Source organism: Prionailurus bengalensis, chromosome A2 (assembly GCF_016509475.1).
Source record: "Prionailurus bengalensis isolate Pbe53 chromosome A2, Fcat_Pben_1.1_paternal_pri, whole genome shotgun sequence".
NCBI classification, from domain to species: Eukaryota; Metazoa; Chordata; class Mammalia; order Carnivora; family Felidae; genus Prionailurus; species Prionailurus bengalensis.
The window spans coordinates 74,370,353-74,385,491 of NC_057348.1; the positions used below are offsets into that span (position 1 = coordinate 74,370,353).

The 15,139-nt window shown below is 41.4% G+C and overlaps 1 protein-coding gene across 1 annotated transcript in view; it reads left to right on the forward strand.

Annotated features, from left to right (window-relative positions):
• VPS41 (VPS41 subunit of HOPS complex) overlaps positions 1 to 15,139 on the forward strand; it is a 186,199-nt gene that overhangs the window by 34,606 nt on the left and 136,454 nt on the right. Inside the window, exons 3-4 of the mRNA XM_043588529.1 lie at positions 7,412 to 7,519; positions 13,797 to 13,874. Coding sequence (XP_043444464.1) covers positions 7,412 to 7,519; positions 13,797 to 13,874 — 186 coding nt within the window. The remainder of the gene's footprint in view (positions 1 to 7,411; positions 7,520 to 13,796; positions 13,875 to 15,139) is intronic.

Below are 15,139 nucleotides of genomic sequence, written 5' to 3' on the forward strand. Positions count from 1 at the left end.
TAGATTTCAATAGCTTTTTAAAACATATTTTACAATATCAATTATATAGATTTCAAACATATAAGGGTGAGTACCAGTTTTGAATATTTCAGTTCCCCGTAAGCTAATTAGAATTCTAGAGAGAATGTTCTAGGTTTTCTTTTATACCTTCATACCCATGATTATTCATTTGCTTTTTATTAACACTTGATTTTTTACTGCAGAAGTTCAAACTGCATTTTTTTTTTTTGATGATGGCAGTGTCCTTATTGTATCTAGCTTTAAAGCATTGATTGATTATTTCCTAAAAAGATTTGCCCCTTGTCAGATGCAGTGGTGACATGAGGCCAAGTAAACAGTTCATCTTATCACACTTTCTTTTTTTTTTTTTAATTTTTTTTTTAATTCTTTATTTTTGAGAGAGAGTGAGACAGAGTGTGAGTGGGGGAGGAATAGAGAGAAAGGGAGACCTGGAATTCAAAGCGGGATCCAGGCTCTGAGTTGCCAGCACAGAGCCTGACGCGGGGCTTGAACCCACAAACTGCGAGATCATGGCCTGAGCTGAAGTCAGAGGCTCAACCCACTGAGCCACCCAGGCGCCCTGTCACACTCCCTTCCCTGAATGTTCAGCTGAGGTCTTTCTCCTAGATGAAGCTGGCTGGGACGAAGCCCATCTCTGTAGAGTGAGGTTGTGATTTGTCAGGGAGTGCTCACCTGCTGGCATTTTCCACTAGCTTAACTTGGGTCTTATATCTCCCCTGTCCCTTTCAGCATGTCTAGTATTTTATTTCGGGGGCGGGGGGGACAGAACAAAAAATAATCCCACTGCATTTTCATAAAGAGATAGTATCCAGAAATAACATTTTAAGCTCTGTATTAATAGTAACAATAAAAAATACAGCGATCTTTGTTTGCTGCCTGAATACACGTGACGCACATTTTTTCAAAGTAAAATTCTTGGTCCTCTGGGCAGTGGTATATAAAATATACCCATGTGCGAAGGACCTGGATAAAGTTAAAACAGGATGAAAAATTGGTTCTAAATACCAAAAAAGCTTTTCTTGTACATGAATTTTAAGTTATCAGGTGAAAAGTGCAGTATTTCTTGTGCCTATACACATCTAAGTTAGGTGACAGGATTTCTGCTGTGAAAATTTACCCTACAGTGTTAGGAACAAATGCCCAAATAGTTTCTCAGGTGGAAATCTTTAATTGCCTTAATTGGTTATCCGCAAAAGCCATTCTTTTGCTTTTAAGTTTCAACTCCGTAGGACTGATATGATTGGGATATCGGATTGGGATATGATAGGATTATGATATGAAATTTGTTTTTCAGATACTGTTTTAGAATCCTATAGGGTGGTTTAAAGGACTTTTAATTAAAAGTGCTATACACTTAGTGAAAATCCGTGTTAGCTGAGGAATTGATTCTTGTGAAAGGAAAGCTGCAAATTTTTCTTGTATGGGTAAATGTCACTCTTTTCATATCTTCGCTTTGCTGCAAGCCAGGACTTATACTGTTCCACTAGGTTGTCATAGAAACGCACTTAACTGTCATCTCCACTCGACTGTTGATGGTTTTATTTGTAGGTTTGCAAGATTATTAAAATTTAACAAAAATTATTGATTTGCCTTTTATTAGCACTGGGTTGTTTTCCATGGAAATTAAAACTGCACAAAAGTCTTTTTTTTTTCTCTTAAAAATTTTTAAAGGTGACACTATATTAAATCTGCTTGATTTAAAAAAAATACATATATTTAAAATGTGATCTATAGTCTGCAGCAGAATAACCTCCATGAATTGTATTTTTGAATCACTTTCCATTTTCTTTGTTTACAGCATGCAGAAAAAAAAAAAACAACTTAAGTTAAAAAGCAGGCTAGAGGTGAATTTTTAACATAAAAGATACCTGTCAGAAAAGTGTGCAGTGCTACATCAAGTGTCTAATATTGGAGTTTTCATTTTATTTATGGTTTTTGAAGCCTAGCACGAATGCTTCAGTGAGCTGTGTTGTGAAAGTATTTATTTTTGTATATTTATGTGAGAGAAATTATTTAGTTTTCACTTATAAATAAGACAGGCAAACCTTATTTACAGTAACTTTATCTAATGGCCCGTGGATGACTGCTTTTATGCAAAATAGTCAAGAGGCTAGTATTAACTTTTCACATTGGATGCACATTTGATGTCCAGACTTCGGCAACATGTGGCATCTTATTATAAAGACTAGCATTCAGGGTTCAATTTGTATTTAACACATTTACTCCAGAAGGCACACATCATCTTTGCTACATTTAATGTTAACTTTGTAAGGATTTCTGTTTCTTGCCTGTAGGTACATAAGTAGAAATCTTTCTTTTGTTGCTTTTTGTAATTTTCCTTTTTATAGGTTTTCTTAGACTTGGTTAATTTGTTATTTTAACAACAGGTCACTTCTAACATACGACAGCTCCTTGGGTTGACTTTCATCAGTTATCTTTTTATTTTTACTTTTTAGAGCATGCAAGTGGGGGAGAAGGGTGGAGGGAGGGAGGGGGAGAGTGGTGGGGGGAGACAGAGAATCTTAAGTAGGCTCCATATTTAGTGCAGAGCCTGATGCAAGGTGCAGTCCCACAACCCTGAGATCATGACCCAAGCTGCAATCAGGAGACAGATGCTCAATTGAATTAACCATCCAGGCATTCCCTGTCAGTTACCTTTTTAAAGAAGTATGGATCTTTTAGATAACCATATGTATTATACTTCCTTTTGTCACTATTCTTAAAGTTATTCTCACAAAGTTAGTAGTGGGTACATCATCTTTGATTTTTCACAGTTACTAAATAACTAATAGCTTGTATACACTTGGGGAAGAATATTTGATAGCTCATCAGAGACATGGAATACTGATTTTTTTTTTCTTAAATCAGATTTTTTGCTTTTAAAATGTCATTACTTCTGTAGCTAGCCTGCACAATAGCCCCCTGATGATCCTCACCTGTTATTCCTGCCCTTGTGACCTTCCCCCCCAAAACTGAATTGTGGCTGACCTGTATGATAAATGGAATATTGCAGGAGTGTGCCTCTTAGGCTAGATCATATATAACTGCTTTCTCTTGGATCACTCACTGTGGGAGAAGTCCCTTTCCATGTCCTGAGGACACTCAGGCAGCACTAAGGAGAGGTCCATGAAGTGAGGAACCAAAGCCTCCTGCCAGCAACCAGCTGAGTGAGCCATTGTGGAAGCAGATGCTCTAACCCCAGTCCTGCCTTCAGATGATTGCAGCCTCAGCTGACATCTTGCCTGTGACCCCACGAGAGACCTTAAGTCTGAACCACCCAGCTAAGCCAGTCCTGTATTGCTTACCCACAGAAATATTAAATATTTAAAAAATTTTTTAATTTTGAGAGCGAGCACGTGAAGGGGTAGGGGAGAGAGAGAGAGAGACAGACAGACAGACAGACACGGAGAGGAAGGAAGGGAGGGAGGGAGGGAGGGAGGGAGGGAGAGAATCCCAAGTAGGCTCCGTGCTCAGCACAGAGCCCAATGCTGGGCTCGATCCCATGACCCCAGGACCATGACTTGAGCTGAAATCAAGAGTTGGATGCTCAACCAACTGAGCCACCCAGGAGCCCCTAAATTAATATTTAAATAGTTAAAATAATGTGTATTGTCTTAAATCAGTACATTTTGGCATAATGTGTTATGCAGCAATAGAGGACTAATGCAGCTACTGAACACTTTTAAACGTTTCCTGTTGATCACGTAGTTCATAGTTATTTGTAGGCATAGGGGTTGTGGAGGCTTCTGTTATGATTTGTAGCATTTGATAGGAGATTAGGTAGTGTACTATACAAGTCATTGACTTCAGGGCATTCATAACTCTGAATTTTGGCTCTGCGTACGTGCCTTGATGAAATTAAATTTATGATCATAATTTTATGCTGAAAATCTGTAAAATGGAATAATCTTAACTCTTGAGTGTTTTTTTAAGTCAAGATGAAGTGAGATATCTGATGTTAAGTCTGTTATATGACGTTCTGTTATATGAATGTCACCCTTTCCCCCGGTGACGATGTGGTTCTGTGACCTAGAGGTAAAGACCGCTCTTGCCATTTGAGTTTGCACCTCTGCCTGGTGCGTCATAATGTTCAACAGGCCCAGCACAATCATTTTCCTTTTACTTACTTTTTCTTTTTACTAGGACGTGCCTAGGTGTGATTTTCTTCATATTTATCTTGCTTGGGATTACAGAACTTCTTGAATTTGTGGGTTGATGTCTGTCAGTTTCAGGAAATTCTCAGTTCTCTCCTATTCTCCCCTAACCCCTGGCTCATTTTCCTTATTCTTCTGGGACTGCAGTTAAAAGTGTTAGCCCTTTTCACTGTGCTCCACATATCTCCTATCCTTTTTCTGTATTTTTCATCCATTTTTCTACTCTGGCTTCCCTTTGGAGATCTATTTGACCTGTTTTACACTTCAGTAAGCCTTTCCTTAGCTTTGCTAACCTTCTGGTAAGCCATCTGTTGCATCTTAGTTTCAGTTTTAAAATTTCTACTTGATTCTTTTTTACAGATTATAATTCCCTGTTGAAAAATTTTCTCTCTTTCATCTGTCTTCTCCATCTTCTTTTATGACCATACTAATCATAGTTACAGTAAAGCCCTTTTTGATGATTCCAGGTCACCTGTGGGTCTACTTTTATGGTCTTTTCTCCTCTTTGAGTTTTAGTCATTGGGTCCTATCTTGTGGCATACCTTGTCATTTTTTTTTTAATTGATTTTGATATTTATTCTCATTATTGTGAGAATGGTAGAGGCCCCAGTACTTTTATACTCCAAAGAGAAGTTTTCTTTTTCCCAGGAGTCCCCTTGTCCTTTACTGGACAGATGGGTTGGGGGTTACATACCTTAATCCAGTCAGGGGTTGAACTGAGTCAGAGACACACTGAAGTTTGGGTAAGCTACTTTTTCATGTCGCCTGGGGACCTGGGGTTCCAAGTAACGTGTGGTGTTCATCAGGACCTCATTTGTTGGTAATTCCTGGACTCTAATTCTTATCTTCTAAGCATATCAAGGCAGCTGTTTTGTATTTTTGAGGCTTTGTGTTTAGCTTTTTAACCTCATGCCCCACATAGCTTTGGAAATTGGCAATTGTCTCATGGGGAAAGTTGGCTGTGTAACAGGCTTACTTCTCTGCCCCTCTCCTCCATTGGGGTCTTAGCCCCTCCAGTTTCCTGTTTTGTTACTTGAGTCCTACAAATGCCCAGAAGATTTGTGGCTTTTCCTACCCTCAGCGGTGGCCATCTTCCAAGGCAGAGCTTGGGTTCTCAGCCTCTTGTCCTATACCCAGAATCAGTAAATGGCTGGAGATTGCCAGCTCACCCTTCTGTGGTTTCTCCACCATCTTGGAATCTTGGCCCTTCTGGTTCAGGTTGCTTCAGCAGCCCTTTAATTGATGCCTTAGACTCGTGCTGTGTATTTCATTCAGCCCTTCTAGAGGCTTAGAGGTGGGAGCATTGGTGTGCCTGAAGCTATCTGAATGTTAGCGGGAAAGTGAGGCCTATACAATTACAGTACTTTTGAAGGGAATGTCAGTGAGTAGGTTGTTTTCATGAACTTCTGTTTTGGCCAGCTTTATCCTGTCACACTTATTGGTACATGCACATTTTATAGTTTGTCATTACATGTTGATACAGTAAAATAACATCTTTTCCTGAGTCCTCATAATACGTTTAAGTAATTCTCCTTGATTTAATTCAGAACCATTATAGGCCACATAGATTCCTAACTTTGTTCCATAACTGTGAGGATTAAGGATATCTTTTGTTGTTGTATCAATAGTTAGGTTGAACATAGAAAGTGAGTAATAATACATACAAAACAACTAAGAAATTTTTCACACATTTAAAAAAAATTTTTAATGCATTAGGTTTATTCAGATGAAAGTAAATGGTACATTTTCTAACATAAATGATCATGGGTTACCAGTTTTTATAATTAAAATATTTTTTGATGTATGAATACAGTTTGTACATAAAATTTCCAATTTCCTTTCTTTGATTTTTTTTTTGTAATTATATTTTTCTAACTAAAATGAGATATTCTCAAATCCAGCAAAAGTATTTATGGTCTTGAAATACAAAATCCACATCTTTAGAAGTTTATTGTATTCCTGTCTCACTGCTGTTTTTTGTCCATGACGTCAAAGTGACCAGTATTTTGCCCACACATCTTTTCAACGTTTTTTTTTTTTTTTTTTTGGACAGAGAGAGACAGAGCATGAATGGGGGAGGGGCAGAGAGAGAGGGAGACACAGAATCGGAAACAGGCTCCAGGCTCTGAGCCATCAGCCCAGAGCCCGACGCGGGGCTCAAACTCACGGACTGCGAGATCGTGACCTGGCTGAAGTCGGACGCTTAACCGACTGCGCCACCCAGGCGCCCCTTGCCCACACATCTTTTATTGGCATATATGGACGTACAGTTTTTGTATTTATTTATTTATTTATTTATTTATTTATTTGTCTTTATTTATTTTTGAGACAGAGAGACAGAGCATGAATGGGGGAGGGTCAGGGAGAGGGAGACACAGAATCCAAAACAGGCTCCAGGCTTTGAGCTGTCAGCACAGAGTCTGATGTGGGGCTCGAACTCACAAACCGCGAGATCATGACCTGAGCCAAAGTCGGACGCTTAACCGACTGAGCCATCCAGGTGCCCCTGTTGTTTTTTTTTTTTTTTTTTTAAGTTTAGGTATTTATTTTGAGAGAGAGAGAGACTGTGTGAGTGGGGAAAGGGCAGGGAGTGAGGGGGGAGAGAATCCCAAGCAGGTTCAGCACTGTCAGCTCAGAGCCCTATGCAAGGCTCAAAGTCACAAAATCACAAGATCATGACCTGAGCTGAAACCAAGAGTTGGACGCTTAACTGTCTGAGCCTCCTAGGTGTCCCTGGGTAGGTAGTTTTATATTTAATATGCCAAGGTTGATTACTGTCGACGGTAAGTATGTATACTCCTGTCCTCAACTTTTGAATGTATTCTACTTGTGAAGTTGTAACAGTTGATGTACCCAATTGGAAAAAATGGAAACCTGAAGCTCTATTTTTTTTTTTTTAATTTTAATTAATTTTTTTGAGAGCTAGAGAGCACAAGCAGGTGAGGGGTAGAGAAGGCGAGACAGAATCCCAAGCATGCTCTGTGCTTCAGTGCAGAGCCCAGTGCGGGGCTTGAACTTGCAAACTGTGAGATCGTGACCTGAGCCGAGATCAAGAGTCAGACACTCAACTGACTGAGCCACTGGGGCACCCCAAAACATTAAGATCTTAACCTTTACCTATAGTTGTAGTTATTGACGATCATGGAGGAAGCCATCTCTGTTCCCCCTTAAGAATAATGTGTTTCGAGTCTATTTCAAATCTGTGATGGCTGTCATTTTCTCTGTTTTTTGTGTAGGAAGAAGAAAGTGAGGAGGAACCCAAACTGAAGTATGAAAGGCTTTCCAATGGGGTAACTGAAATCCTTCAGAAGGACGCGGCTGGCTGCATGACTGTCCATGACAAGGTAAGGTAGCCCTTGCAGAGGATTCTTCTCAAAGTCCTTTCTGTTGTTAAGTTTGTGTCTCCTCTCGACTCCTGATGATTTTGGTGGTGGCTTTTTCCAGTAATTGTATCTCCCTCCCACTCTTCCTTTCTTCTTCCTCTCCAACAGAAGAATGAAAACGACAACCAAAAACCTGATACGTATGTACACACATGCACACACACACACACACACACACACACAGAACACATTGCAAGGGTGTATCAAGTAGAATTTAGATAGATGTGAAAGATTTCTAGCAAGTAGTTCTCGGCAGCTCTATCACTTTAAATTCTTCAAACTGTTAGTAGTAGAGTTGGGAAGTGTTCAGACTGGAAATCATGTAACACTCAGTGCTTTCATGATGGGAGGAGATGTTGCATCGGAGGTGTTAGGAATCATTAGAGCGGCCCCAAATGATTACTTACACATTTTATGGGTTAATACGTTCCACATCTGGGGCTCTGCCATAACAAAACCCCCACCAGCTTTGTGAGTCCCCCACCAGCACCCTTTGCCTCTTGTTGGACCAAAACAAAATGTGTTCTGAGGGGGCAGTATTGGAGGCCTGGCGGTTTGAGCCACTGTCCTCTTCTCCCCTGTGGGCCTCCATAAGTGAGGCAGTCTCCCCAACTCTGATCCATCCCCTGGCTTCATCCTGAATCACCTGTAGTGTTTCTTCATCCTCCTCCTTCCCTCTACCCTTCCTTTTGTTTTTAATGTTTTTTTCTTTTTGAGAGAGAAAGCTCAGAAGCAGGGGAGGGGCGGGGGAGGGGGGCAGAGGATCTGAAGCGGGCTCTGCACCCATAGCCGAGAGCCCAGTGTGGGGCTCACACTCCCGAACTGTGAGGTCATGACCTGAGCAGAAGTCAGACACTCAGCCGACTGAGCCACCCAGGCTCCCCCTACCTTCCTTTTTACTTCAGGTTTCATCCCGCTGTTAATAGAACTCTTGTTCTCTCTTGCTTTAACCAGAAACCGCCTCCCTCGGGGCACCTCTTGTTGTGGCTGTCCCACCATCTACCCCTTCTCATTGTTGCCACCTTCCAGTCTGGCATGGTGACCACATCCCAGCCTGCTCGTCACCTTGCTTCGCTCGCTGAAGACTGGCCTTGCCATCCTTCTTGCGGGCCTTTTTCTTGATCTTAAATTTCAGTTTCCATGACTGCCCCCCAAGGACGCCTCCCCAGAATAGCGTGCCCGTTTATCCCGGTGCCTCGTTAACAGTTCCACCTTTTGTTCCGTTTTTGCCAGAAGCTCGGCTCCCCCATCATGAGCGCCCCTTCTGCTCCCTCTGTAATCTCACATCTGGTTTTTGTTCTCTGTCCCATTTGGCAGCACCACAGTCCCTTTTGTCACCTAAGCTAAAGCTGGCTCTTCCTCTGCATCCACCCAGTCATTCCTAAGTCCTGGTGATTTTCTCCCTTCCCCTGCCTGTGCTCCCAGACCACTCCCTTTTCTAGTTTAATTTTTTTTTTTTTGATGTTTATTTATTTTTGAGACAGAGGGAGACAGAGCGCAAGTGGGGGAGGGGCAGAGAGAGGGGGAGACACAGAATCCGAAGCAGGCTCCAGGCTCTGAGCTGTCAGCATGGAGCCCGATGCAGGGCTTGAACCCATGAACTGTGAGATCATGACCTGAGCCGAAGTCAGACGCTTAACCAACTGAGCCACCCAGGCACCCTTCCCTTTTCTAGTTTAAACGCCTCTGCTGCCTGGTTGCCAGAATCATCTGTTGAAAATACAGGTTTAAAACCCTTGGGTGATTTTCACCATCTGCTACGTGAAGTCTCAACTCCTTCATGTGTGGCACGTGAGGCCCCCTGAGATTCTGCCCTCTCGTGTAACCGGCTTTATGTCTTACCCCTTTCTGCTGTATGGGTGGTATTCTGGTAGCAGCGTGTGGCTATTTTTACTCACACCCTCTCTTCTGCCCGGATCCTACCCCCATCCCACCTGCTCGAGTCTGTTGGTGTAGGCATTTGTCTTTTCTCTTTGGAACTTATGCACATATTGCTTCGCAAATCCACAGCACTTCTTTCTACTAAAAGCAATCTTCCAGGGGTGCCTGGGTGACCCAGTCAGTTAAGCATCTGACTTCGGCTCGCATCATGATCTCACGGCTCATGAGTTCGAGCCCTGCGCTGGGCTGTGTGCTGACAGCTCAGAGCCTGGAGCCTGCTCCAGATTCTGTCTCCCTCTGCCCCTCCCCTGCTTATGCTCTGTCTCTCCCTCTCTCAAAAATAAACACTTAAAAAAAAAAAAATCTTCCAGAAATTCAAGTCCGATCATGTAATCCTCTGTAGAATTCTTTAGTGGTTTCCTGATGTCTTCATGATGTGGAAACCTTCTCCCACACCCTTTTCCTCACCTGTCTTTCATCTCCATAAATATTCAGATGCTTTCTGTTAGCCAACCTTTCCAGCCTTATTACCTGTCTCTTCCTTGGACTCAAACTGGATGCTCCCACCATGTAAAACTATTTGTCATTTCTTGACTTTGTCCTGCCCTTTTTTTTTTTCCCCAAACTTTATTTATTTAGACAGAGAGAGAGAATGAGAGGAGAGGAGCAGAGAAAAGGAAACGGAATCCCAAGCAGGCTCCACACCATCAGTGCAGAGCCCAACATGGGACTTGAATACACGAACCGTGAGATCATGACCTGAACCAAGATCAAGAGATGAACACTTTGGGGCGCCTGGGTGGTGCAGTCGGTTAAGCGTCCGACTTCAGCCAGGTCACGATCTCGCGGTCCGTGAGTTCGAGCCCCGCGTCGGGCTCTGGGCTGATGGCTCAGAGCCTGGAGCCTGTTTCCGATTCTGTGTCTCCCTCTCTCTCTGCCCCTCCCCCGTTCATGCTCTGTCTCTCTCTGTCCCAAAAATAAATAAACGTTGAAAAAAAAAAATTAAAAAAAAAAAAGAGATGAACACTTAAACGACTGAGCCACCCAATGCCCCGACTTTGTCCTGCTTTTTGTAGGACTCCATGCCTTTGAGCAAGTTGTAGTCACTCTGCCTAAAATGATCTTTACCGCGTCCTGTCCCATCAGCCTCAGGGTGTACAGTCTAACTCCTCCTTCAAAGCTCAGCGAGCTGACACCTGCTGTGTTCCAGAGGGTCTTAGAGATGCTCCCATTTTAGGCATACTCTTTAAACTTAATTAATCAGCCCTTTCAATCTACCTCCCTCATTATACCATCACCTTTGAAGTTACATCTGCTTATTATCGAAGCGTATATAGGTGTTTTTTGTCTGTTGAATGAACCTCTGGATGAAGTGGGGAGCACGGTTTGCCCGCCCAGAGACCACACTTTAACACCATAATTAACCAGGTTGGTCAAGGAGCCTTCTGACAGTGGGAACTGTACTCAGTACTGACTTTTAGAACATGCACTCTTAACATGATGCTCATGTTTCTATTTATGAAGCCTCTGATCCAGTTGAGAGTATCTTGGCTCTTAATTCTAGCCTTAGGTGTGCCAGTGATTGTTTCCAGGGAGGGCCTATCAACTCCTGGGGCCCTCATGTCGAGTTAAAGGCACTCCCTGCTCTAATATTTTGAATACTATAAAACGGTATGCGAAACATAGATGATTTTATACAGGTGATCACATATGAAACAGGCTCCTTCTTATTTCCTTCGTGGGGTCTGAAGGACTGCTTAGGCTTTTCTTCTGCTTCCACAAAGTCCGCTCATTCAGAGTAAAAGCAGTTAAGCAGTTATTCCAGGGGATGGGATGGGTCAGAAGGATTGGATGTCCAGTCTGCTAGTTCATAAAAGGAGTCAAGTTTCTATAATTAAATATGGAAGGGACTAATTAAATTATGCTTATCCTTTGCCCATCCTGGATTTTAAGTGTTCCCAGGTTAAAAATGCATGGTTACAACAGCTCAAGGCTTTTAATGGCTGGAAAGAATCACATGAAAGACATTTTTTAAAATATTTTTATTTATTTTTCAGAGAGAAAGAGAGAGACAGTGAGCAGGCATGGGCAGAGAGAGAGGCAGACACAGAATCTGAAGCAGGCTCCAGGCTCTGAGCTGTCAGCACAGAGCCTGACGTGGGGCTTGAACTTGTGAACCGCGAGATTGTGACCTGAGCCACCCAGATGCCCCTGGGAAGAATCACATTTAAAGGGTTTATGTTTACCTTTGTGATTTGTAGCCAAGTTTGCATTTTTGTTGTATTTTGAATAGTCTGAAGCATATGTAAGGGAAAGTGTGACTCCTCGATAGTCTCAGTAGTTAGATTGTCTAAGACCTATACACTTGTCTTATCGGGCCTTTTTTTTTTTTTTTTTAAGGGCACGTAAAGTATTTATTTCTAAAAGGCAGCAGCAACAATTGATCTAATCCAAATGATGAAATGTTTTAGTAAATAAAAGGTAGCTTGTCCTAGAAACTGCTGCATTTGTGTTCAGAAGTGTTCTAAAGTAATTATGGTTTCAGGTTGAAACAGGAAAATCAAAAGAATTACGTTTTCTTTCTATCTGAAATATTAAGTGAATGAAACTAGCAATTTTGAAAGAAAGAAAAAGGGAAGGAATTAATATTTGGGTGCTCTGTATAGAACCTTTAAAACTTTTGATAAAATCAAGTATAATTGGAAGTTCAAGAATGGCCTCCACAGAGGTATTGCAGAATCATCCAGTGTTAAAGCAGTTTAAGGATCCAAGCCCCCTTAGTTTTCTGACAAACTAAATACAGTATTTATGAGGAGAATCAATACCGTCCAGTACTTGGGGCCCAGTGAGCTTTTAAGACTCATTGTTTCACCATAGACCGCTGCGGAATGAAGCGGAGTATTTGTTTTTAGCTAGTAGTATGTGGGTTTTTTTCTATTCAAATACTGTCCGAGTGTCACTGTGGAGAAAAAATTACAAGCATCTGAGCCATCTGAGTCCTCTGTTTCTGATTAGAATGTTCTTTTGCTTTGGAGGCAACGTCCCGGTTTGGTTTAAATATTCAGACTAATTTCCCCCTAGAATTACCTCTTGCCCCTTCGTTTGCAGGGCCCGGGCATCCGCTTACACCAGGCTGGCTGTCTGCCCTGGATGAATAATCGGCACGGCACCTGGTGCATTCAGGCAGGCCTGTGCGGCCAAATCGTCATACCTAGTTATGTCTGCACACCTGATGTTTTATTAACCAGTATTGATTTTTTTACCCGGGGGACTTTTTTCTTCCTGAAAAAAGGCAACCTTGCAGGAGTGAAAGGCATTGCAGGGGATGAATTTCTAATGAGCCCCTTCTCTCCCTTTTTGTGACTTCTCTTTAATGTAGCTTCATATTTTAAATGAAATTTCATTTTCAGCAATTCCATTTTGATAAAATCCTTTTAAACCTTGACTTCCTGTAAGGTTATTTTTATAAACATTGTGCTGCTTGGCTAAAACGCTTAGTAGTGACTGTAAATTTCAGCATTTCATTATAGGTTGCAACGAAGCATGCTCACATGCAACGAAAGACCTAGAATTCGGAACATTTGAGTAATGGGGAAAGGAGTAAAATGGAAGAAAAAAATCTCCTGTTCTATTTCAGGTAGTTCTCAACTTTCTTCAGGTTTGTTTAGGGTTGGTTCAAAGAATTAAAGGAACGGTGGGAGTCCAGAACTTTCTCCTACCATAAACTGAATACGTAGTTCAGCAGTTATTTTGTGACGGGAAAGGATTCTTTTTTGCATTAGGATATAAACATCTGTAGTCAGTGTTACCCACTAACTTTTGTAGAGCATCTAATGCTAACTGATGATGTAAATGCTTCTGAGCTTTTCATCCCCCAACAGGACTCAGATTTTGCTTCCTAAAAAACAGTACTCTGTTGTTTGTGCGCATGTACATATATGTTTGTTAAACCCACATGATAGCACAGATTTACACATTTGCCATAAATTAAGGGGGGTTTCATCATTTCCTTTTGACTTTGAGCTCAACTGTAGGTTGTTCGTGCTTTCCCAGCTGCATGTGAATTTGCTGCCCCAGTCCGTCAGGCATTGTGTACAGACCGCAGACACACCATTAGTCGTCAGTAGATGAGGGTCGTCATGAGTCATTCTGACAGCCAGCGTGCACTCCTACGGCAGTCAGCCCTGCTCTCTTCTTTCCCTGAAGCTGGAAACAAGCCTCCTCCAACGCGTGCGCATCTTACGAGGCACTGCAGAGATCACTTACGCATTCAGAGTGTCGACTTTGAAATTGGTTTGATTGCTAAATGTGCGTTGGTGGGCTCACTAATAAACTCCCCCCTCTGTTCTTCTTGCAGTTTTTGGCACTGGGCACACATTATGGCAAGGTTTATTTACTTGATGTCCAGGGGAACATCACTCAGAAGTTTGATGTAGTAAGTATACGGTGTAAAATAATGTATGAGCTAAATAAACTTCATGCTGAAATTTTATGCTTTACATTATTAATTTTAGCAGTGTAATAGTATAAAGATAGGGTCTCTATCAATTAAATCAGAATGCTTAAATGTAACTGAATTTTATAGTATGCTAAAAATTATAATGGTGAACGTAAAAGGAAAGAGGTCTATATATATATACATACATTTTATGTTTTGGCCGAGTATCTTTTGTATATAAACTCCATTTAAAAGTTAATTTTTATAAATCCATTGAATTGTAATTCTTGAGTTGATGATACTCATCCCTTTGGCTTTGAATGGTATTCAAAATATTTCTCTGTGCGTTTTAAATTAGAACAGTGTGGAATATCTAGACGAGTTGTTATTTAAAAAAAAAAAACTTCTTTTATTAGTGAATACTGATCTTAATTTACATATCGGGGGAGGTTGTAGAATCCTTAAAGTGTAAAGCCCTCTCATTTGGTCGGTGGTAAGCATATGCCCCACCATCTTCTCTAGATGCCAGATGTAACTGAAGATTGATCGGTCACCTTGCTTGTTCAGGTTATCTCTCCTAGATACATAAAGCTAGTATTTTATGTGAATGTTTTCATGCTTGGTCCCTTAGGGGATTATACGGATTGAAAGTGAAGAGTGAAGCTTTTTAATTTATTAATTTTGATTCGGAATCATTGAGGATGAAGGAAATGTTGAATCTGAAGCTGGATTTTGGTGTTTAAGATATACCTTGAAAGCTTCAAGAGCGCCCATGCTACTGTGAATGTGAACACTTGGGGTGAACGGGGTGCTCGTTTTAAAGGGCGGATATTACTTTTTCAAAGAGTGCATCAGCACCTGTTGAAAGATCGATTGTAAGGGATTGGTGTAGTTTACAAAGGAGCCCACAGTTTCTGATTTGGGCACAATGTGTCTGAAAGGAATAGGTTCCTTTGTTTTACTTAAAAGAGACTGAACCACTGAATGTTGATGGATTCTTTTGGAACAGTCCACGAAAGGGACTCGTGTGCACTAATCATACTAACATATCAGGCAAATTGTGGGTTCTGGTTTTTCCTCAGCATCTTTCAGACCAGAGGAATATACTTTTGATCCTCCCTATACCTCTTGGACACCCATCTTGGTGACATAAGCATCTGTTCTTTCAGTTGCCCTCCATTAAAATGTGTAGTTGGTGCTGGGGAGAGCTCTTTTTCGTCGTGGTCCCTGCATCTCCTCATCTATAAAACAAAAATGAACAC